Source organism: Myodes glareolus, chromosome 5, assembly GCF_982192425.1.
Source record: "Myodes glareolus chromosome 5, mMyoGla1.1, whole genome shotgun sequence".
Classification (NCBI taxonomy): Eukaryota; Metazoa; Chordata; class Mammalia; order Rodentia; family Cricetidae; genus Myodes; species Myodes glareolus.
In genome coordinates, this window is record NC_142030.1 from 58,464,025 (window position 1) to 58,481,917 (window position 17,893).

Below are 17,893 nucleotides of genomic sequence, written 5' to 3' on the forward strand. Positions count from 1 at the left end.
GCCCTCAGAGATCAGAAGGAGGTGTCAGATTCCCTGGAACTGGAGCTACAGGTGGTTGTAAGATGCCCTGTGAGTGCTGGAAACTGAACCTGGGTCCTCTGGAAGAACAACCAATGCTTCACCGCTGAGTCATCTCTCCAGCCTCAACTAACTGTATCTTTAAAGCACGGTCTTCAACAATAGAAAAATTATCTGTTCTTTTCTAGTTGGTTTCAGTCTTGTTCCTGACTAGCTGGGCCTGCAGGACAGCCTGTTCCTTGGAGGTGAGTTTGGTTTTCAAGCCCTAGGATCAGTAGGTTACTGTCCTTACCCCTATGGCTCTATGCAGGCTCAGGAAAGAATCAGCATACACACACAAAATAAATAAATAATAAAAGTTAATGGGTTTTTTTTTTTAGAAAGTGTAGTATACCTGTTAATTTTAAGAAAAATCAACTAATAAAAATTGACCACTCATGGGAATAACTAAATTAGAAAGTTAGTCCTCATAATACTAAAGAATTCAAGACAGCCTTTGCTTACACAGCATTCTCCTAAGGATGTTTGGCATTTAGATAGTTATAATGTTCTCGTGTAGGAAGCTTTCAAAGGCCTCATCCAGTGAGGGAAGGTTCCTGTTACTTAGTAAATATTTCCCCCCTTTTCAGGCTTACTCACTTGTCACAGTGTTTGCATTGTCTAAACATACACATGTTTATAACATAAAGCACTTAGGTCACATGCTCATTCATTAGACTTCTACTAAACATCTGCAGAGGCAAACCACACTTATGTTCACGTGTGCCGTGTGTGTGTGTGTGTGTGTGTGTGTGTGTGTGTGTGTGCAAGTGTGCTTTGTGGCACTAAAGGCTGATGCCACATCTTCCCCCATCCCTTCTCCGTCTTATTTTTTGAAATAGGGTCTCTCACTGAGCTCAGCTGGCTAGCTGGTCGGTGAGTCCCTGGGGCTCCTGTCTCTGCCCTCCAGAGCTGGGGTTACAAGTGCACGCTGCCACCTGTCTTTATGTGGGTGCTGGGGAACCGAACTCAGGTCCTCGTGCCTGCACAACAAGCAAGCACTTTACCACCAAGCCGTCTCCCTAACCCAGACCGTGGGCTTGAAGAGACTATTTGGGGGCAGCATCCCAAGCCAAGCAAACTAGACCTCCCTTGTGAGCCAGCAACTTAGTATTCGCTTTCGTGGTCATTCTGCACTGAACTTTAGATGCCTGGCCAGTTGACTGACCATTGTTCTGCTATTTAAAAACTGAAACAATTGCAGACTTTGACTATGGCTAGAAAACTTCAATCCCGAACTTAGAAGTCCCTACACAGCCCAGTCTTCTCTGTCTCTTGGTGCCAAGGAGCCATTTTGTGCTCTTCAAAGTGACAAGACTTTTTTGAGGATGCTCTTGACTGAAAGGAAGCCAGTAATTAGGCCAGCTTCAAGTCTAAAACTTCGTGTTTAAAGAGACGGATGTGCTTTTCTAAATCAATGCAATCAAGAAATTGTCATGGAGAGCAAAAACCTGTTTCCCTGGTCTTCCTCCGGCGTCCACCTCGGCCTCTTTGGATAGCAAACATTTGTAGACTTTATTCGCCGCTCACTTTTAAGTCTTTAAGTAGCTCCCTCCCAACACAGAGACTACAAAGCTCTGAAAATTAGAAGTACCCCCAACCCAAAGAGCTATTCCCTGATGGCGACCATTGAAATGGAGTTTGTTTTATCGGGTCTTTCTCATGGTCTTTACAGACCTGAACATTTAACAAAGCAGCATTTGCCATGGGCAGGTGAGAGCTGGCCAAGATTTCCGAGGGTATTTCACAGGACAGGTCAGCGGGGAGATGGATGGGTGAGCAGTGGTGGATACAATTATTTGACTTTTCTGGGCTGTTCTTTTGAAGTCTCTATGCTTAATAGAAAGAAAAAGAATAATCCTCTTTGCTAACCTTTTGTAGTTTCATCTTTATTGTTCCCATCGAAGCCCAAAGAAAACGAGCAAGATTCATTTTGTCCAGAAAGCATCTGTGTATTTTATCGGGCCTGGGCTTTGAAGCACTGATAGTTAAGTGGGAGAAAAGACAAAGATTTTCCTCTGCTCTGAGAAATCAAAGGAGGAATTTCTGAAGCCCTCTAGTCTAACTCAAAACAGTCCTGGGTGGCATCCAATCTATACGTGCTTCCTTTGCTATTGAACTCAGCGTGGAAATTAGTACAGGTCGACAAAAATGATGGAAATTAGGCCAGACCATATAGCGGTGTGTTGGAAGCCACATTCAGACTCTTTTTAAAACCATAGTATAATTTCCGGCATCATGAATGTCCAGCTCTAAGAAATGGGCCTGCTCACGGGCCGGTTGGGCCAGTCGTCTACAGGCTGTTTGACTGGGGAAATGGGGCAGACGCTTGCAGAGTACTTAATTGCTATTAATCAATAATGAAATTAGCCAGAAAACTTAGGTAATCAGATACTAAAAATAAACTAGTTTGACCAACTATCTTGATAGCCAAGGTAGTTCACTAGGGACTACCTTGTTGAAGTGCTTGCAAGAAAAGCATCAAAAGTGCGTTGGCTGTTTTGCTCCAAAACACACAGGATAAGTATTGTGGAGGGAGAGTGTGGGGAGCTGGTGACATTTTCTGATGATTATTATGCGGTCCTGAAACTGTCTGTGTGCTGGCCCCGAACTCTGAGAAGAGCTCCCAATAGGGAAATATTTGTGTGGTGTTTTAAAACTTGAGTTCTGAGAACAACAATTTTCCACCTTATTTTGCCATTTCATGCAGATAATTTATGATGGTTATGCATCTGGGGATCATTCAGTATCTGGGCTTAGTGTTAGGGGCAGGCAGGGTTTCCATGGCTGAGTGTAAGGCAGAGTTAGCATTTTAACCAGGGAACCAGGTTAAAAGAGGTGCAAGGAAGGAAATGCCGGGCTCACTTTGGGGACAGGTGTTCCAGGGCAGTGGGGCCGGAACAACAGCTCCTCTTGCCATACGCACAAGGCTACATGTTGATATACATGTATATACATACCTGCAGATACCAGCACATGTCCATCAGCATACAGAGGAGTATATACATGGAACACATGCACTAACACACTCATATCTTCATATACCCATACCAGAATACAACACACACACACACACAGTCACCTTAGAATCTGCATCTATGAGGATGCTATTCCTTTAGATTCTACCAAAAAAAAAAGCACACTGAGTGAAGACATGTTTGTCATCTATGTATGAACACTGGCGCACAGACACCTGCACCCACCAGAGTGTGAGAGCAAATGCTCCGCTAGGTGTGTTCACCAGCATCCACACTGAGGTTTTAACCCATAGCACGTAGGCTTATGCTATTCCCTAACAAGCCCACCTGGCTCAGTGGCCGCCTCCACTCTCCATCTTCCCTCCGCTCCCCTTCTCCAGACTGTCTCTGCTTCTCTCCCCTCTATGCCTCCTCTTGGATTCTCCCACCATCTCTTTGGGTTTAGGAAGTACAGGCAGGTCTGACTGACGGCTGTCAGTCATGGTGTGTCTTGGGGCTAGTACAATTTTGCATGATGGAAAACAATATAGGCATGCATGGCTGGCTTTCTGGTCTCTATGGCAAGAGAGTGGTGGGGGTTTGTTTAATTCTAGGAGGTGCTGTACGTTTTGAGCCATGTTGTCTCCCTATCCCCACAGTTAGGCTAAGGCAACAGTACCTACAATACCGCAGCCTGTTGCATATACGATTGTCCTGCTCAGGCGGTCACTCTAGGAGACGGGTCTGGCTCTGCAATGCTTCCTGCTTTTTGCTCTTAGCATCAGCCTTCTTGGGAGATGCTTACTTTGCCCCATCAACAGCACAAGGCCTTGCCCTCCCTGAACACAGCCCAGGCAGATGCGAGACCCGGGGCTAAATCTATTAAGTAAGTAATTGCAAACTGATTGAAGATATTTGTCACTCAGCGGCAGTTTCACCATTCTTTGAGGATTTAGTTTGGAAAAACTCACTTTAGAATCTATGTCTAACATTGTGCTGTCCCTTGAAAGAATTGAATACCCATGAAACTTTCCACTGGGTCAAGCTATATTCCTAACAGTTTAATTTGGTCAATTGTTTGGGGTCAACCCTTCTCAAATATGGTTTAGTTTACATTTTAAAATTTATTTTACATGCATACAGTAGAAGTGGGTGTTAAGCACACATAGAAATGGATTGAATTGTGAACTGAGGTATGTCTCTCTCAAGGAAAACTCCCCAAATACTTACACTTATTAAGACTAAGATGGAAAATATGGGCTTACCAGATTTGGGGAAAATATGAGTCCAGCCCTATAATAATATGCCAGAGATGAACAGAGTTCCAGTCTTAACACGCCCATATTTCCTACTCAGCAGAAAACTGTATACCAAACAACGATATTCAGTGTCAAAATGATTCCTTTTTACTTCACAATTTGAAAAGAAAATAGAATTAAGCACTTCCTAAGGGGATTTCTTTTAGAGTCTGCTTCAGAATTCAGCCTTCAAGTGTATGATAAAGCCACTCAATAACAGCAATCAAGTAAGCAGCCACAGAGAGTTCAAGCACACACTGCGAGCTGAGGACCGGGAAGAATGTTTGCAGCCCAGTGCCCCTCTTGAGCAAGTCACCAAATCTTTGAAAGTAATTTTCTCCTTTTTATGCTCATTTTTATTTAAGACAAGTAGCCCACACTGGCTTCAAATCTGCTGTATCGCCGAGGATAAGGTCTTCCTGTCTACCTCCAGGTGCTGGGATTACAGGCATACACCGCCATCTCCAGACTCGTTTTCCTCACTTATAGAAAAGAGAAGTCTACAACTTTCTGAGCTACTGGCCACAGTAACTACGACTATGAGATCAGTCACACAAAGTGCTCTCTGTCAACACAAAGGATGGCTGGCACATGGGAAAAAACCATTTGGATGGGGCTTGGATCCTGTCTGTCCTTATTCTAGAGCTTTCTGTTTACTATTCCCCTTTGAGTTTTGAAACTATGTCGTTAAGTAGCGCATAGCCAACAGGTGAGCAAAACGGACCATGGGAACACAGCGTGCCTACCACTGCAATCAGGGGGGTCCAGCATGTCTACCACTGAGATCAGGGGGGCCCAGCACGTCCACCACCGCGATCAGGGAGGCCCAGCATGTCCACCACTGCGATCAGGAGGGCCCAGCATGTCCACCACTGTGGTCATGGGAGCACAACACATTCACCACTGTGATCATGGGAGCACAGCATGTCCACCACTACGATCAGGGGGCCACAGCATGGCCACCACTGCGATCTGGTTACTTCAAGCATTAGTTTTCTTTCTCACCAAGTCCTGCCTGGCCCTCAACAGATCTGCCACCGATATGTAAGCATAGGAACACGCCAGAAGATGCGGACATTTTCAAAGCAGAGGCCTTGGCCTAGCAAGTTTAAAACAATGTGATAGGGTGGGAGTCCCTACCAGAAGAGACAGTTGAAGTTCTGAGCAGAAAAAAAAAAGGTTATTTTCAAAGTCTGAGAGTCAATACCAGTGAGGTGAGGTGAGAAAACCTTCCTAAAGCCTTCGCAATGTCTGACCACAGGTAATTCATTCTGTAGCTGAAAGAAACCTTCAACCTTCTCATCATTCTTTATTGCACATGCACGGGAGAAAATTAAGGCTCAGAGAGACATAGATGCCCAAGTTTGCTCTGCAGTTTGGTGAGAAGCAAAAGAAAGCACACTTGAGCTGGGTCCCTTCTTTGTTGCCCTGGGAAAACAATATTCTATTCCGAAGACTGGGAAACTGAGGCACACTTCCCAAGCACCCTGAGCCCGGCCACTTCTGAATCATCTCTACTCTGTGAGGAGGGCACCAGCCCCACCATCTTAGGAAGGAACGAGCTGAGGGCCACTCGCCGACCGGCAGAGGCCATGAACGAGCCCTGACTTCCATCCAGATCTTTCTTCCTGCACGGTTTCTACCTTCCTACCACACCACATGGTCCAGAAAGACACAACCATGTGTAGACGGTCATGGAGAGAAAGTCACACTCTTTCTCAAGAGGATTATTGAGTCTGGAGTCCCCTGTGAAATTCTCTTTTAATCGTCAGCTCAAATTTGCACGCACACACACACACACACCCATAAAGCAAGCTACATGTATATTTTTCCTAAAAACAACAAGTACTAGAAAATAGCCTAAGTGTCTACCTAGAGGGAAATACTGGAAAAAGCATGATGCATGTATGTGCAAAGTGGTCATGAAGACCGAACGTGGAGGTCACACTGACTGGGATTCATGCTAGAATCCACAGAACCTTCTATTCCTACGACACCTTCATTGCTTTATTAGTTCATTAACCATCCATCTCCAGCAGTGGTTGCCTTCTTCCCCCCACATTAGAGCAAACGCAGGGGAAAAAAACAGCGCATTTGCTTAGTTATAAGATAGAATGCTAGTTTAGTCATTTGAAATGATCTTTTCTCTAGGTTCAAAATAAATAAATAGCTGGGACTGAGAGTCCAGGCCTGTAATCCCAGCTACCCGGAGGCCAAGGCAGGAACATTGAGAGTTCAAGGTCAACCTGGACTATAAAATGAATAGTCAAGCAGACTGAGCAATTCTGTGAGAGCTTGTCAAAGAAAAAAAAAAAAAAGAGGGTCAAGGATATAGCTCGGTGGTAGAGGGCTTGCCTAGCACACATGAGTACTGCTAGTACCCAAAGCAAAACAAAACAGAACAGTAGAATTCCATACGGTTGAACACAACACTTTAATAATTATCCTTTAAAATCTCTAACTTTGTAACCCACATTGGATTATTCTGTTCACCTTTGCCCCTTTAATCCCTGACTGTTTAATTTAGTTTTGCTTTTGACACTCACAGTTTAATGCTAAGTTATTGAGAAGTAAGATCCAAATGACACCAATCCAGCAGGCCACGTACTAAACCACTCGAGCTAACTGTATGAAAATGTCTCCACTCTCTGTTCACTCACCTTTTAATTAATTAAAAAAAAAACTTCACTGGACTATGTACTATGCACCGACCTAATTCTAAACCCTTGCTGAGAGCAAACAAGGGTCTCTCTCTCCTCGGGGACTGCAGTCGCTACACGGGGTACAATATGACTTGTTTCAGCTAACAGGTCAAACGACTTAGCTTAATTTTCTTTCAACCCAATTCACTATTTGTTCCTGTTGGTTGCAGCTGCCGTCATTTTGTTGTAAAGAAGCAATAGCTTTGTCTCGAGTTGAACTAAAGCCGCAGTCTGAACTATTTCTGACCTTTATTTAATCAGTTACCTGACCTAGAGATATAAAAGTGAGGTAGGGGGAAAGGTATTTTCAAATTGTGTGCCTAGACTAATTAAATCTAAAGCAGTTCTCTGTTGTGCCCAGAACCTACTAAATAAAATATAAGATACATACATACTAGGTGACTTTTGAAAGAAAAGGTTTTTATGTTCAATGAAAATTAAATCTTACTTATTTATTTTGGGGGGTTTGAGACAGCGTTTCTCTGTGTAACCGCCCTGGCTGTCCTGGAACTCTCGTTGTAGATCAGATTGGTCTCGAACTCACAGAGATCCACCTGCCTCTGCCTCCCAAGTGTTGGGATTAAAGGCATGCACCACCACTGCCTGGCCTTAATTATTATTTTTTTTATACAGTATCTCACTATGTAGCTCAGGCTGACCTGAAACTCACAGAGACCCACCTGCCTCTGCCTCCCAACTGTTGCAATTAAAATCATGCACCACCACACCCTGCTATTCTTATTTTTTTTAAAAAAAGAACAAAAGCAAAACTAAACACAATGCTAGATGAACAGAGCGATTTAATACACCTCGGCTAAAGTCTTGGGGCTCCTAGTGGAGGCAGCAAATGTAGTGTCTAGTCTCCCAAGTCTAGCAGGGCTGAAGCAGAGAAACGAAGAGAAGAAGGGCTTGGAAAGAGTCAAGGATCAGAGAGCAAAACAAGTCCATGGTGAAAACGCCATCTGTGAGCCACTAGCGATGCCAGCACTTCACTTCCTTCAAGTCCACTTCCAGAAGCGTCAACCAAGATTTGGTGTTTAGCTGTTTGTGTATAAATCCCTAGTCAGTGTACACCCATGCCAGCAAAGCTGGGGGCCACCCTGACCCTGGCAACCAGGGCATTTTGTTTTGAATTCTCCCCTGCCCTCTCTATTTCCATTTTCAGTCTTGTTTCACTTTGAAGGAACATTTTCCTACAGTCTTCTAAAGATATTGAAATGGTGGATGCAATGTTCATCCTATGCTAGCCTGAGTCGTGATCCACATTTGCCACGGGAACTGCCGCTGGTCTTCTGTCCTGGTGTTGGTGTGCCCAGAGTTCAGAGAAGGGACGAGTGTATACTATCAGAAGGTGCCAGTTGGTGCTTTAGAAGTTAGAATCTCAGTCAAAGGTTTCCATCTCCTGTTCCTAGTAATTAATTCAATTTCTGATTATCGGTTGTCCTTTATGTGTGTGTGCGTGCGTGCATATACATATATACATGTGCGTTTATCTCTCTATATGAAACATTACATTCACTTCTTGCCGTCACGTCTCTGCAAGGAAGGCATTAGTATCTTTGCTTTAGAGGAAACCTAACAAAATCCAGGACCTTCATGATTCGCTAGGTTGCTTAGGGACTTGCTCCTAGGAAGCTCTAAGACTGGCATGCCCCTGCCTGCTGCCTTGTTAGGCCATTCTCTGCCCGCTGCAGAGCATCTCACAGACCCTGAGGCTTCACCCGAGGGATGCCTTTCCTCACTAGAGAGTGGACGAAGACTGTACTGGTTCATTCTTAGCTATGGTGGAGCAGTTAGAAGTACCAGAAGTTGAGGGTTGGCCGACAGGCATGTTCTCCGCCACCCAGACTCCATCTTAGTTCTTCCGGCCTGAGGCCCTGGACATGGTCATGCTAGGCTTGGTGGACTGACTAGTTTAACACTGGCTTAGATCCCAATGTTTGGGTTTTCCCAAAGAAATGCAAATGAGAAAAGTGTAGGCCTCCTCTGTTTTGGTGGAAAGGGCCACAGGCCTCCTGCCCTCTGGGTGGGGTTTGTTTATTGTTCTTGGCAGCCAGCACCAACCCAGACACCCTTTGTTTCTCTTCCTAACTCCCCTAAGCTTCTACTTGAGCTGGAGAGCTTGCCATACATGGACCTGTGAGACACAGATAAAAGGGGAAGGTTTGACCATCTCCTCCCTCCATCTCTTGGGAGCCTGTTGCTGCAAGTCCAGAACTCTTGTTTGTAGCGCTGCCCCTGAAGTCAGTGAATCTCCCAGGCTGTGAAGATGTTTTGCCCCTGCCTATGAGGAAGGGCTGCCATGGGCTCCCTCCAAAGCTATTACCCCACAGAACCTTGTGAGTCATACCCACCAGGCCCTTTCTGAGAAAAGCACTATGATCATACAGAAAAGCTGATGACTGAGCCCTCACACCCCCGAGGTGCTAACCTAGCTCTGCCGTGCCTTCCCTGGTGGTATCACCATGATGATGGTTGTTCTTCCCCTCTCAGCCTTGCTGCTCAACAAACGACCACCCTGAGGCAAAGTTGTAAAGTGGAGAAAGTTTGTCCCTTACAGCTACCATCCTTGTTTCTCTAGATCCAAACACAGAATGCCCCATTTCTTGAAAGAGACACCATGTTTCACTCCACTGTCTGAACTAGGAAGCACTACAGCACACAGAAAGCCAAGCTTCCGAGGGCTGCAACCAGCACAGGTACAAATTAATTTTCTTCTGGGATGATTAGGACTCGTGATAGTGACTTACCACATCTTCTGCCACGGTTTTCCCAACATTTCTGTCAGTGTATCTGACTGCTTGGGTCAGAAAGAGAGCCATGTGAGCGTGTCACCGAGGCAGAGGGGGGGCATCATAGGGCTGGTGGCTATGGCGTGGGGGCAGCACTGACAAGGTGAGCTTAAACACAGCCCTCTGGGCCAGAAAGTGGCAATGCACCTTGCCAAAGGCCGCAAGCACAGATGCTTCCTCGGTACCCTTCCCTTCATCAAGTTCTCTTGACTCCACCCTACAAAGTGTTTCAGGCCACCCAGGGCCATAGGTCATGACCCTCCCGGATTGACCATGGTAATGTCATTTGTTGACAAAGGAGGAAAGAACAGGTCAGAGCGGCAATGCCCAGCCAAGGGGGAAGGAAGGAGGCATGCTATCTGGGAGGCAGAACAGAGCACGGCCTAGCTGGTGTTTCGGATCCTGCGCGGCTTCCGTTTAAATGCTGCCTCTCCACGCTGACCTGCCTCGGTTGCTCTTTTCCTTCGTTTCTTCTCACCTTTTCCCTCCACAGACTTTTCTCCTCTTCCCTTATCACTGAACAATCTACAGCCGTGTTTTCCAACAGTGGACTCTGAGCCGGTACCCAGTACGGCTGTGCCAGAACAGATGCCTGCGTGGGACCCAACCCAGTCCTGCCCCTCCGGCCATTGACTTTGAAAGATAAGGCTTTAAAAGAAACGCTAGGTCCTCCGCACCCCTCTGCTGCCGCTCAGACACACAAAGAGCCTCTCAAAGTGCCCAGCCACAGAAACAGCACCCTTACCTGCTCCCGAGAACTGAGCCTGAAGGATGCCAATGAGAGCGGACACCTTCCACTTCATCTTCTACTCCTCCAGGATGGTGCCCAGAGGCAGCTGTGCCTGGGAGGATGGGAGAAAGGGAGGTGTTGAGGGAGTCTCTGAAGGCTTTGTTCTGTGGCTGCCACCCCAGGAAGTGGAGGACCGTGGGCCTTTGAGACAGCACCTGCCAGCAATGCCAAGACACTCTAGCACTCCCCCTCTCGGTTCATAGGCAGGAAGCTCTGGAGGTTTGAGGGTTTGGGGTGTAAGAATGTGTATCCGTCTGAATTTTGCTTTTTCTTCTATTTGACTGTGGTTTTGTGTGCTTTACTTTTTTCTAATTATTGACTCATTTGTATCTGACTCCTGATGACTGAAGTCAGACCCTGGGATGTCTACGTTTCCAGTGCATGGAAGAACACTGGCCGTTATGAAAGCTGGAGAGAGGCAGCTCTAGACTCACCATAGGTGGGCTGACTGTAGAGATCCCCAGTTCCTGGCTTGCTGTGTGAGCTTGCCTGAAGAAGTCAGCATCTCCAGACTTCAGGCTTCTTAATCTAAACAGCAAAGAAAGCAGCACGTTTGAGGTGCAGTTCTGAATGGCCTCAATTCAGACCACAGAAGTGTAAAATACTATAGCTCACACTGTATTCAAAATTCTCCTCCCCCGCCCCAACAATATCTCACTATTTATTCAGCCCAGGCTCGTCCTTAGTTCAACTCTCCTGCCTCAGCTTTGCAACTGTCCAGATTACAGGTATATGCCTCCAAACCCAGGTCAAATGCCTTTGCTAATATCAACATTTCATCCTTGGAGTTATTTACCAAAAGAAAAAGATTAAAAGTCAGGCATAGTGCTCAGGTGGCTGAGACAGGAGGATTGAGAGTTTGAGGTCAGACTGGACTAATAGTGAACACAAGACCAACTTATGCTATGTAGTAAGACTTTCTCAAAACAAAATTAAAATGAAAACTGAGAACTAAGCGTAATAAAGAGCTGTACAAGGTGTCTGAGAAAGACTGAAAGCGTGGAAAGGTCTGGAAAGAAGGATGTATCTTTTCTTCTTTGGCTAAAATAATCTCTCTTAAGTCCACAGTTATTCTACATTAGCCAATCTACCAAAATGAAAGACAGTGTTATCAAGTCTGGAGGCACAGAGATGGCTCAGGCACTTTCTTCCAATCATGAAAATCTGAATTCCATCCCCAGAGCCCACCCGGTGGACAAGAGAACTCACTCTTGCAAGATATCCTCTGAGCTACACACACCACACACGCGCACACACCACAAAACATATATACACAGATACCACATACATGCACATACACACATACCACACATATACAGACACACACCATACACACAGACACCACACACACAGACACACTTTCTAAACACATACACAAATACCACACACACACACATGCACACCACACACACAGACACACACCACACACACAGTCAACACACACATATACACACTCATACAAATAAATGTTAAAAATATGTTAACAAATTCTTAAAATAGGGTGATTCCTGAGTTTGCATGAAAAACTTAATGTGTAAGACTAGCACAAAATGCACGATCAAGACCAAAATACATAAATTAGGCATCATCAAATTTCAAAAGTTTTATGCATCAAAAGAAACTAGGAAGAAAGTTTAAAAAATAATCCACAGAAATTAAAATATTTGTAAATTGGATACTGATTATGGTCCAGTATTCAGGATATGTAAGTAAATCTACAATTCAATAGGTTAAAAAAATCATTAGCCAAAGATTTAAACAGACATTTCTTCAGGGAAGAGAGACAAATGGTCAATAAGCACTTGAAAGACTTTCAGTGTTGTTAGTCAGTAGGGAAACTCAAGCCAAAACCACAAAGCAATAGGACAACACAGTAGACACTCTCTGTGCTGATGAGGATGTGAGGGGATGCGAAGAAACCGCTGTTGCCATTGGAGATGGAAAATGATGAGGGCCCCGAGCAAAGCAACTTGACAGTTCCTTAAAAGTTCAACAGAGTTACCACATGGCCCAGAAACTCGACCAAGTATATACTCGGAAGAATTGAAAACATATGATCTACAGAAGCATGGACAGAAACGATCCTGACAGCGTGATATATAATGACCCCAGACTGGAAACAATTCACTACAGCTGAGGAATGGACCAGCGGCTGTGGTGGCTCAAACAATGGAATATAACAGCCATGAAAAGACATGAAGTACTGTTAGATGCTACTGCTTCAAGCATGGGTAAAAGAAACTATTGTATGACTATTTATATTAAATAGCCAGACTAAGCAAATTCATAGAGAAAGTGGATTAGTGGTTGCCAGGGACCTAGGAGAGCTGGCAATTGTACTATAGTGATGGCCGGTGTGAGGTTTTGGTAGGGGCCAGTGAAAATGCTTTAGAATTAGATCATGGTGTATCAGAGAACTGAATGTGCTAAAAACCATTGAAGTGATTTCTATCATTGAAGTGATATCTACCATAGTAGATTTGTGACACCAAAACTCTAACTCAGTATAAAATAAAGGTAGAAGAAATAAAATATAAGGGATGTGAGATGACTCTGCCAGACAGCCAACATTACGGATGAACACAATTACTAAACAGTATCTCTGACATTATATCAGCTCTTCTACCCTAAATGTGCTCAGTCAGGTTTGGTCTCACAAGCAGGCTCAGGCCTGCCGAGTGCTGGGGTGGGAGACTTAGCGTGTATTTAGTGAAACTGTTTTAGATAAAGGAAAGGAATCTTCAGTGGGAGGATGACAGACTTTTAAGTAAATGGTACGTACTGGACCAACTGGATTATCTATGCGGGAACACGTACTGTTCTTATGTCATGTTGTACACAAAGATTACCTAAAATTCATCATGTTTGTAAACATAAAGCCCAAAGCAGTCACATTTCTGGAATGAAACATGGGTGAATGTAATAGAACACAAAAATCTCAATTAAGATAAGATGGTAAACTGGGCTTCACCAAAACTGCTTAGAGAAGATGCTATCGGGAAAGAACAAGAGCAAGCCATAAAGAAAGAAAATTATTTGCAAACACATCTATCAGACGGACGATTTAAATCTAGACTATCTAAAGAATTCTTTCTCAATAGTAAGGAAACCAACTTGCTAAGGAAATGGGCAGAAGGTTTAAATATACTAGTCCCAAAAGAAGGTAAGTGGATGGCTGATAAATATATAAAATGATGTTGGACATTATGAATAAGACAAATTAAAATTGCAGTGAGGTACTTTTGTGTGCTGCCTAAAACATGGGGAAACTATAGAGTTCTCACATACCAAGGCTTCATCTGTCCTGGTATTTCCAGAAGCAACCAACCCCTCCTGAGGCTTCTCCACCAGAGGCCTGCCCAGCACCTGTCCAAGCATATTGACCCAGATTTATGTCCATAGTCCTTTCCTGGCTGTTCTAGAACTTTCTGTGTAGATCAGGCTGACCCCGTACTCAGAAACTGCCTGCCTTTTTTTTTTTTTTTGACAGTAGCCCTGGCTGACCTGTAACTTACTGTGTAGCTAGAGATGATCTTGAACATCTAACCTTCCTGCCTCTATTTCCCAAACCCATGGTGTGCCATCATGTTCGGTTTATGGGAAGGTGTAGAGTATGGATCAGGCCCAGGGTTTCCTACATATTAGACAAGCACCCGACTGAGTCCCATCCCAGCCCCCAGCTTTTTATAATCTTGATGAGGTTGTCAGGGAAGGCAGCTCAGCTGCTGTTTCCCTAGAATTTTTTGAAAAGATTTCTTTCTTTATGTGTGTATGTGCGTATGGGAGGGGGGCTGTGAATTTGCTTCAGGGTTCCCAAAGAGGCCAGGGGCAGTGAATCCCCCTAGAACTGGAGGTACAAGTGTCGGTAAGCTGTTTGAGATGGGTGCTGGGAACTCAAACCCTGTGGAAGAGCAATAAGTTCCCCTAACTGCTCGGCCATCTTTTCAGTCGCTGATTACTTAGAATTTAACAGTGGCTGGGCACCGGCCTATTGTTCCAGTGCCTGGGTTACAGTCTCGAGATCATCCTCAGGTACACATGAGGATTTAAGACAAGCCCAGAGTACAAGACATCTCAGAAAAGCAAAACCAAACAAAAATGAATGAAGTCATAAAAGTGGAATCCGGCCTGGAAATATCTCCAGTTCATTTATCCTGGTTGGATGCACCCGGGAGCTGCCTGTGCTGAGGGACCACTGGGTACCTGTTCCAGAAAACCTGCTTTTTGTTGGTTCCGCAAACTCAATTTCTGTCACTGGCAGCCAAATGGATCCTAATTTATGTGTTGGGGCTTTTGAAAATTGAATCAGCTTTTTCCATATAATGAATTATCACAGACTTAGTGCCCTGAAACAGCACAGACTTATAACCTTACAGTGGTGGCGGGCAGAGGCTGGACACAGCATCCCGGCCCTCGACCTAGGCACTTACCAGGTGAAGACCAAGGTGGTGTTGGCTTGGCTGTGACTTGGATCTGCAGCCCCAGCTGCCCTTCCTAACTCTCTGGTGGCTGGAAACTGCCTTACAACTACAAGAACGAGGTCCCCGTCTTCTTGCCCATCGCTGATTAGATCACTCTCAGCCCCCAGAGGACACCTGCAGCTCTTTGCAATATGGCTGTAGTTATTGCTTTTTTACTCTTTACTCTTTGCCGGGGGGGGGGCACCACCCAGCTCCCAAATAAATACACGGAGACGTTTTCTTATTTATAAATGCCCAGCCTTAGCTTGGCGTGCTTCTAGCCAGCTTTTCTTAAATTCTCTTGTCTACCTTTGCCTCTGGGCTCTTATCTTTCTCTATTCCTGTACATCTTTCTTTACCACTCACTCCACGGCTTGCTGTGTAGCTGGGCAGCTGGCAGCTGGCGTCCGCTCTCCTTTTCTCTCGCTTCCTCGTCTCTTTTTCTCCTAATTATTCTGCCTGCCTGTTCCGCCTATTCTTTCTCCTGCCTAGCTATTGGCTATTTAGCTCTTTATTAGACCAGTCAGGTGTTTTAGACAGGCAAAGTAACACAGCTTCACTGAGTTAAACAAATGCAACATAAAAGAATACATATCTTTGCATCATTAAACCAATGTTCCACAGCGTAAAAGAATGTAACACATCTTCAACTGATAAGCCGTAACAAATGGCCTTTTAGCGGTTTCCCCAAGCCAACCACAGTGCTCTCTGCTTTGTTCTTCCACAGCCAGTGGGAGGAGAGTGTATTTGGAATCTTGCCTGATCAAGCCAGACCCTTTACCCGTGGAGCCCAAGAGAAGCACAGAAATGCTAGCTCTGCGGAGCAAGGAAGTTACACTGGCATATACGTCATGGAGTGGACATCTTGGAGGCTATTCTAGTATCTTGTCTCCTAGAGAAGGGCCACTGAGGAAGATGTTTCTCCTCCTCTTCTGGTGAGCATCAAGCATGCCAAATAAAGGACTTTTGCCCTTTTGCCCAGGAATGAAGCCAACACAGAGGTGGGCAGAGTAAAAGATGTGTAGAAAACAGTTAGGACATCCACTGAGAACCTGGATTATGCCACGCCCAAAAGCCCACTTCATGGGTTTTCTGCTTTATGATCCAATAGCTTTATCTTAGGAAAGTTGGCTTTAAATCTGAAGTTTGTCCTTGAAATGCTCTTGATGTTACAGATGATGAGAACATATGGCTACTAAACATGGGATTGACCTGGGAGGCTCATCTTAGTTGATCCTTCTGTCAAAAGGCCAATTGTTCTTAAGAAAATCAAACCACATTTTTTTTAAATTTAACAATATATGATGGAGAAAAAGTATAACTATTGTTCAAACACACCAATAAACATAATAAACCTAATAATAACAATAATAATAAACACAAGAAAAACATATTTAAAAACTCTTTGTAAAAGATAGGAAAAATAAGTTGAGAGTACGGCTAATATTATATCATAATATAATATTATGTCAAGAGATAAGCTGATCAATTGATTACCTATTGAACTTTGCCCTTGATAATTGCATTAGTTAGGGTTTCTAATGCTGTGACCAAACACCATGACCCTAAAGCAAGCTGGAGAGGAAAGGGTTTATTTGACTTACCTTCCCACATTGCTGTTCGTCACTGAAGGGAGTCAGCACAGGAACTCAATCAGGACGGGATCCTAGAGGCAGGAGCTGAGGCGGGAGCTGATGCAGAGGCCGTGGAGAAGAGCTGCTTACTGCCTTGCTTCCCACGGCTTGTTCAGCCTGCTTTCTTCTTCTTCTGTTGTTGTTGTTTGGTTTTGGTATTTCAAGACAGAGTTTCTCTGTGTTATTAGCCCTGGCTGTCCTGGAACTAGCTCTGTAGACCAGGCTGACCTCGAACTCACTGAGATCTACCTGCCTCTGCCTCCCGAGTACAGGGATTAAAGGTGTGCACCTCCTAGCCAGCCTGATTTCTTTCTTTTCTTTTTTTAATTTTTTTTTGTTTTTTTGGTTTTTTGGACAGGGTCCTGGAACTAGCTCTTGTAGACCATGCTGCCCTCGAACTCACAGAAATCCACCTGCCTCTGCCACCCAAGTGCTGGTATTAAAGGTGTGCACCACCACCATCCAGCTCAACCTGCTTTCAAATAGAATCCAGGACCAGCAGCCCCAGGGATGGCACAACCCACCATGGGCTGAGCCCTCCCGCATTGATCATTAAATGAGAAAATGCCTTACAGCAGGATCTCCTGGAGGCATTTGTTCAACTGAGGCTCCTTCCTCTCTGATGACTCTAGTTTGTCTCAAGTTGACACACACACCCAGCCAATACGACTGACCCCTCATCAACTTGACACACAAACACTTGACTATTAAGCTACAACCCTTCCTTTCTTATTCGACCCCAAAAATCTCACATTAAAGTCATAAATAATTTTAAAAGTCCCACAGCATTTGCAAATTCAAAACCAGTGAGATTTCAGTCTCTTTAGCTAATCTCTTTTAAAAGTTCAGGTCTTTCATCTGTTGGCTCCTTTAAAAATTAAAATTAAATACCTTCTTCAAGAGGGAAGAACCTGGGTACCATCACAATCTGAACCAAGCAAAACCAAACTTTAAGAGCATAAATAACTCATGTCCAATTATCTGGGATCCACCCACGATCTTCCGGACTCCTCCAAAGGGCTGGTCACCTCTCTGGCCCCGCCTTCTGCAGCACATACAGCTTGTCTTCTAGGCTCTCGCTGGTTTCCCTCCACTGCCGCCTTTGTTTTTGATGGTCTTCCCATGGTACTGGCGTCTCCAAAATGCTGGGGTTTTCTGCTGCAACTGAACTACACTTTCACCAATAGCCCCTCATAGTGCCTT

General features: G+C 44.7%; 1 protein-coding gene across 2 annotated transcripts in view; it reads right to left on the bottom strand.

Annotated features, from left to right (window-relative positions):
• Positions 1-10,773, bottom strand: part of Cd247 (CD247 molecule) — a 72,972-nt gene extending 62,199 nt beyond the window's left edge. The window contains exon 1 of one of the 2 annotated variants that reach the window (XM_048421061.3): positions 10,552-10,773. In XM_048421061.3, the coding sequence (XP_048277018.3) occupies positions 10,552-10,609 (58 nt within the window). In that variant the 5' untranslated portion in view covers positions 10,610-10,773. The remainder of the gene's footprint in view (positions 1-10,551) is intronic. The other variant, XM_048421060.3, reaches the window with a different exon arrangement.
• Positions 10,774-17,893: the final 7,120 nt, after the last annotated feature.